Consider the following 7,500-nt stretch of genomic DNA (forward strand, 5'->3'; position numbering starts at 1 on the left):
AGCTCCAGATTAGCAAGTTATATACTGCACAACCCGACAGGCAATCTATTACGAATCCCTTTTTCTCACTCTCGCATCCTAGAAAATTAGAAAGAAAAAAAAATTGAATGTTTATCACTGTTTGTCATTGTCTTTCAAATTGTAAATTTGTATTTTCAAACCTGCGACATGGTTACCCGGTTACCCCTTTTTTTAGATATTCTGTACACTGCCATTCCTTCGACATCACCTCGTCTGGCGTTTTAAAATTGTTATGGTCCAGTACCTTGTTAAGCCCAATACAGTTTCTGAGGGAAAAAAAAGGTTAAAAGCTTAAAAAATGAAAGGCCCAATCGTCTTTTACAGCCACCGGTGCAGTGAACTCATATCCACTGTTTCCTGGACTCGGCATAGGAAGGCAGGGTCCCAATCCTCTCCTTCCGCCGTTTCAACCTTCCCCGACTGAAGTGAGATTCCCCTTCACACCTGGTTGGAGCGGTGAAAATCGGAGCAACGTGCCTTTCTCCTAGGGCACAACGCCATGTCGAAACGTGGCCCCTTGCCCTGGTCACTAAACACTGGATCAGAAGTCAAATTCTAAGCCACGTCAACCACGGCGGTTCTACCAGAAAAACAAGTACACAAACAAGAGAGGCAAGGCCTTCAAGACTCACTTGTGATACACTTTTTAAAAAAATCCAAGCTTTTTATGTATTGAGTATAAATTCAAAATGTAATGTTTAAGATGAGAAATATCAGTTTAAAGCAAATTAAGTCCCCTAGCATTAATTACAGAGTAATTTCCCTTTTTTACTATCTGCACCAAAACGTTTGCAAAATAAATAATACTTCCATGCTTAGCAAAAGAAGTTCCTGTTTGAACAAAAAATAATGACTGCTCTTGTTGTTGGGTCAGAATATCAGATCAAAGTGCCAAGTTTAGAGAATACAAAAAATATAAATATAACAGTAAATGCGGTTTGCATATAATTAGGCTTCATTTTTTATTTTTTTGTGCCCATCCCAGAGGTGCAATATTGTTTTAAATAAGATGACTGGAAAGAACTGAATTTTTCCTATTTTTATGCCTAATTTGGTGCCAACTGACAAAGTATGTGCAGAGAAAATGTCAATGTTAAAGTTTACCACGGACACACAGACACACACACACACATACACACACACACACAGACAACCGAACACCGTGTTAAAACATAGACTCACTTTGTTTACACAAGTGAGTCAAAAACGAGATCTCAGTGAACGAAAAACACGCCACCAACAATCCGTCCCCTTGACCCTTCCTTCCTTGCACCACTGTTCTCTCTGTGTCACTCTGACCGCACTTTGAACCAACACGACGGGCGCAATAGCCGAGTGGTTAAAGCGTTGGACTTTCAATATGAGGGTCCTGGGTTCGAATCTCAGTGACGGCGCCTGGTGGGTAAAGGGTGAAGATTTTTCCGATCTCCCAGGACAACATATGTGCAGACCTGCTAGTGCCTGAACCCCCTTCGTGTGTATACGCAAACAAAAGATAAAATACGCACGTTAAAGGTACTGCATTCCATGTCAGCGTTCGGTGGGTTATGAAAACAAGAACATGCCCAGCATGCACACCCCCAAAAGTGGAGTATGGCTGCCGACATGACGGGGAAAAAAACGGTCATACACGTAAAAGCCTACACGTGTACCTACGAGTGAACGTGGGAGTTGCGGTCCACGAACGCAGAAGAAGAAGAACTAAACCACAGCAACACCACCAACAATAAATCGTCCGTTTAGGTAATTTGTTTTTCTTTTTCTTGTCAATTTGTGATTTTGACCAACTAAACACTTAGCTCGCTTTTCAAACGGAGACTGAAATTATGGAATTTTCTTTTTGGACACACACACACACACACACACAAACTTCCTCACCTTCCTGACAAACTCAAACGTCTCCCCGACCAGCGGGTAGCCCATGGTGCCAGGGGGGAGGGGCAGGGGGCAGGCCATGTCCCTCATGCGCTCCCACGAAGAGGTCCAGCGGCGGCAGAGCCAGAGAACGACCAGCAGGAAAAGGGAGAGGACTCCCAACACCAGAGTGCTGCCCACCGGGCACCCGTCACACACCGCCACCACAAACCTGCAGTACAGAATGGTACAAGACGCTTCATCATCTCTGAAAGTGAAATTGTTGACACGTTTGCTGATAAAATGGCTAGTCTGTGTATTACACTGCCACCACAAATATGCAACACAAGAACACTTTAGTTCATTATCCCTTAAAAGAGTGATAGCCTAGAGGTAACGCGGCCGCATGGGAAGCGAGAGAATCTGAGCGCGCTGGTTCGAATCACGGTTCTGCCGCCGATATTTTCTCCCCATCCACTAGACCTTGAGTGGTGGTCAGGACGCTAGTCATTCGGATGAGACGATAAACCGAGGTCCCGTGTGCAGCATGCACTTAGTACACGTAAAGGAATCCACGGCAATAAAAGGGTTGTTCCTCGCAAAATTCTGTATAAAAACCCACTTCGATTGGAAAAAAACAAATAAAACCGCACGCAGGAAAAAATACAAAATACTGGGTGGCACTGTTGTGTAGCGACGCGCTCTCCCTGGGGAGAGCAGTCCGAATTTCACACAGAGAAATCTGTTGTGATAAAAAAGAGAAATACAAATTGTTGATATGTTTGCTGACAAAATGGCGACAAATTATACTGCCACCACAAACATGCAACCTAAGATACAGAATACTTTATCATCTCTAAAAGATAAATATTGACACATTTGCTCACAATACTGTCACCACAAATCTGCAAAACTAGAAACAATTAAGGTACAAGAATACTGTATCTCTATAAGAAATTGTTGACACGTTCGCTGGTATGATCTGTTTTTAAAAAGCGACACTAAATAACAAATATATTACCTCCACGCAAGTCTGATCACATTCACACATTTCAGTAATACTAACACAGTAATTCATAACAGTATCCTCAATGACAATATAACGCTTTTGTAACCCAATTAATGTCCAGTGTTCGAGTTTTATATATAAAAAAAATTATAATCAATATCAAAATTAAAATCTAAATGTATAAGTCATGATATTGCTGAATGAAATTACTACCTCCCCTTTACTGCAGGGCTAAACTGATGAAGGGAAAATAAAATACGTCAGTGTCAGTGTCTGCTGGTCATAGCTGAAAGCGTTGATTTCCGTGAACCGACGTCTAGAATGCAGACGACGGTCATCACAACGGATGCAAAGAGATTGTGTCTCATCGACATGGGTGATGGACGTTGACGAGATTTGACAAGTAATGAGCTTGGGAAGATGGGTTGGTGCACGTGATTTTGTTCGGGTAGTTATCAGGTACGTGGATGGGTGAAAAGTATATGAGCATAAACATATACAGTCAAAATGCGTGTGTCAGTAACAGTAATGAAAATCATGATAACAATAATCAGCAAATTCTTTCTGGACATATTTCTCTGAACCGCTTGTTCACATGTCCTTGAAAAAAAAAAATGTTTTTTTTTTTAATTTGAGTTCTTAGTTCTGACGTGCCGCGGCAGAATCAGGCGTTGGGCTTGTGATCCAGTGTTCACCAGTGATCAGGGATCAAGGCCCCGTTTCGGCATGGTGTTGTGTCCATGGGAAAAGTACTCTACACCAATTTTCCTCACTTGATCCATGTGTGAATGGGTATTGGTACCTGACTACGTTTGGGGATGGTTAAAACGGCGTAAGGAGAGGACTGGGGCACACCGTCCCATGCCAAGCCCTAGACACAGTGGAAGTAAATTCACAGCCACAAAAACAATGTGGGACCTTTTCGCTTTACTGATGGCTTTACGTGTGATCAGCCTGGAAATTCTGATGGGGGAAACAATGAAAATGAGTTGTTGTCTTTAAGAAGAAAGGAAACGGATAACCTTACCTGTAGGCTGTTGTAGTGAGGCTGGCTGATCCATTATCGCTCATAGTAGTGACCACCGCAAACTTTACACTGGCTTCACTCTCTTTGACCAAAATGTCTGGGGGGGGGGGGGTTGTTTTTGTTTTTTAAATATTTTAAAGTGACTTTTCCTTGATTCTCAGTTGTTGTTTTCTGTTTTTTGCTACATTGACACTATCAAATGCGATTTTAACAGTCAGTTCATTCTCTTTTGTTTCTTGAGACTCATTACAGTATTGATGTTCCACACACTAGCCAGTTTTTCATTTCTCAGTTGCCTTGTCTTGGAGTTTGAGATGGACACATAGTTCGTTTGGAGATCACATCAGAACCAGCATCAATTACCTCAGCCTTGGAAACAACTACTCAGGTGTGACTAGGTCCGAGCAGAGTTTTTTCAGTGTTTTTTTTTTTTTTTTTAAACACAAACAAGCTGTTGATCCGCTGCACCACCAAACACGCACACACACGCGCACGCACAGACGCACGCACGCACATACACACACATCGAAGCGTGGATCTCGTCTAGCAAACGGAAACTTGTGAGAGCAGGAAGCCAAAGCAGCCAGCCACACACTGGTCCGTCCCAGACGGCTGTGAAAATCCTCACTTTCTTCTCGTGGTGACCGCTGTATGTTGTTCGTTCCTTGTCCTGCGCTCCGAACCACAGCTCCCGGACAGGGTCAGTTGGTTTTAAAGGCCTTGTCACCGCCGCACCCACACCACCCGCCTCGAAAGACGGGCGGCGGGGCGGCCCTGTGACCCACTGTCCCCGTTTCCACGCAATGGCGGTCGAATGACCTCAGCTGACCTCGTTTCGGAACCCGCAGACAGACAGGCAGATCTCGCGCGGCCGGCCACGCGGCGCGTCACATTGCGTGCGTGTGAGTCTCGGCTTGACCCACATTCGCAGTCTGCCTTTCGACCAATCGGGTTGGAGCTACTTGAAAGAACTCGGTTACCTGGTGGTGTGTGTGTGTGTGTGTGTGTTGCATCCACACACACGTACACAAACATACACACAACACACACACACACACACACACACACACACCGTCAACCTGATTAATCACACAGTCACACGCAAGCACATGCACACACGCGCATACACTCTGACTCACTCTCTTATACACGCACACACACACACACACACACACAAACGCGCGTACTCACGCACACACACACATACACAAACGCGCGTACTCACACACGCACACACACACACACACCTGCACACACACACACACACACACACACACACACGCGCGCGCGCGCGCGCGCACTCACACAAACACAAACACACACGCACACACGTACTCACACACCCCACATACACACGTACTCATGCCCCCTTGCCCTCTACACACACACACACACACACACACGTCCACGTCAGTATCCATCCCCCATCCCCCCCACACACAGAGATGCACGCTTTCACACACCCTACATGCACACATACTCACCCATCCCTTCCTCCTCCCTCCCCCCATTCCCCCCTTCCCCCCCCCCTCCCCACACACATACACATCTCTCTCTCTCTCCACAGTCTGTTTTCTGTCCTTCCCACTTTCCCTCGCTTTTCTTTTTCTCCTGGAAAACCCCACACCACCCCTCCGCCAGCTTCCGCTCCTCTCGTGACACACTTACCTGATTTCTGTTCCACTTCCAGTCAACTCTCGATTCATTGTCCGGCCCTCCTATCCTGCTGCACGTGCAGTTGAACGTGCAAGCGATCACACAAACGCGCGCGAGCGCGATACACACACACACACACACACACACACACACACACAAATACACACACACACGCGCGCGCACACACACACACACACACACACACACACACACACACACGCACGCACGCTTATACGCACGCACACACATGCATATATATTATATATGTATGCATATAATATTTTTTTATAGGGAGAGAGATTTTTAAGAGAGAGAGACAGAGACACAGAGAGAGAGAGAGAGAGAGAGAGAGAGAGAGAGATTCATTAAATGTTAAGAGAACAGACGTAGCCAGGAAACATACTGCTGACATCATCTTGTCAGTGTCAGTCACTCGTTATGCAGTTAAAGCCTGAACCGGACTATAAATGGCGGGCGATTTGAATCAAGCCACTTTCTCACCAGAGTCTGACACTGTGACGTCGGTGAAGGTTTATTCAAAATAAAAGCCTAATAAAGCTACGGTTTGGCTTCATTTATGGCAGAGAGCGAGATTTGCCTAGCAGCTTCAAATCTAGACCTGAATTGACTTTGGAAAGTACAAAATGTGTCAGCTACACGTAATACAAAATTTGAATGCAGAGAAAAGGGGCGCAACCGAAACCTTGCTCTCGAGAGTTAAGACTTTAAGAAGTGGTGCTTCTGGCCTTGGCCTGAAAGTTCGCTTTGCGTATACTGGAATGTAGGTCGTTGCAGTGACAGCCGGAAATTGACATTGACAGACAGTAGGCATCAGTTCCTGGTGTTAATTCCCGAATTACTCCCCGCCGTTCCCCCCACTTCCCTTCTGTAGATCCCCCAAGGAACGTTTTCGTATTCTATGGTGGAGTGATGGCCTAGAGGTAACGCGTCCGCCTAGGAATCGAGAGAATCTGAGGGCGCTGGTTCGAATCACGGTTCAGCCGCCGATATTTTCTCCCCCTCCACTCGACCTTGAGTGGTGGTCTGGACGCTAGTCATTCGGATGAGACGATAAACCGAGGTCCCGTGTGCAGCATGCACTTAGCGCACGTAAAAGAACCCACGGCAACAAAAGGGTTGTTCCTGGCAAAATTCTGTAGAAAAATCCACATCGATAGGAAAAACCAAAAAAAATGCATGCAGGAAAAAATACAAAAGAAATGGGTGGCGCTGTAGTGTAGCGACGCGCTCTCCCTGGGGAGAGCAGCCCGAATTTCACACAGAGAAATCTGTTGTGATAAAAAGAAATACAAATACAAATATATCACCCCCGGGGATGCATCAGTGTTCTTAATCATTCCCTGAGGGATATATTGGGGCATACCCCTCGAACCCCCAACACCACTCTCCCATTCCCCATGCAGCCGTTTTTGTCCCTCACTGATATTCGAAAATCTGTCCCAAAATGCCACCCCCTCCCTACGCAGACAAACGTTTCTGTTGTCATATTTCAATACATTCCGTGCATATTTTGATATATGCGTGCCTTTCCATGACCTCTTGGTTGGTTTTTACTGTTGACAACTATTGTGTGACCATTGCTGACCATCATCCAAGTGTTCAAATTGCGCGTCATTTAAAAAAAAAAGTGACATAATATGCATTATTGTGATGTCTTACACCTAAAATGTTACATGTTTGTCTGAGTGTGTATGTGTGCGTGCCTGAAATATGATTGAACGACACAGGAAACGAATGATGAGCGCCCAATGGCAGCTGTCAGTCGGCTCTACCCAGGTAGACAGCCTGTTGAGTAAATGGCCCCGTGTTTCTGAAGCGCTTAGAGCTTGGTCTCCGACCGAGGATAGGCGTTATATAAGTATCCATAATCAATCAATCAATCAGTCAATGTCTTCGATCTTGGCAGGTTTTG

At 45.4% G+C, this 7,500-nt stretch overlaps 1 protein-coding gene across 2 annotated transcripts in view; it reads right to left on the reverse strand.

Annotated features, from left to right (window-relative positions):
• The window catches only part of LOC143279392 (cytochrome P450 26B1-like), a 37,669-nt gene extending 32,965 nt beyond the window's left edge, over window positions 1-4,704 (reverse strand). The window contains exons 1-2 of one of the 2 annotated variants that reach the window (XM_076583430.1): window positions 4,540-4,704; window positions 1,900-2,107 (exon numbers count right to left, since the gene is read on the reverse strand). In XM_076583430.1, the coding sequence (XP_076439545.1) occupies window positions 1,900-1,986 (87 nt within the window). In that variant the 5' untranslated portion in view covers window positions 1,987-2,107; window positions 4,540-4,704. Of the gene's footprint in view, window positions 1-1,899; window positions 2,108-3,911; window positions 4,026-4,539 lie in introns of those variants that run through there. The other variant, XM_076583429.1, reaches the window with a different exon arrangement.
• Window positions 4,705-7,500: the final 2,796 nt, after the last annotated feature.

The sequence above is a fragment of the Babylonia areolata genome, chromosome 2 (assembly GCF_041734735.1).
Source record: "Babylonia areolata isolate BAREFJ2019XMU chromosome 2, ASM4173473v1, whole genome shotgun sequence".
In the NCBI taxonomy this organism is placed as follows: Eukaryota; Metazoa; Mollusca; class Gastropoda; order Neogastropoda; family Buccinidae; genus Babylonia; species Babylonia areolata.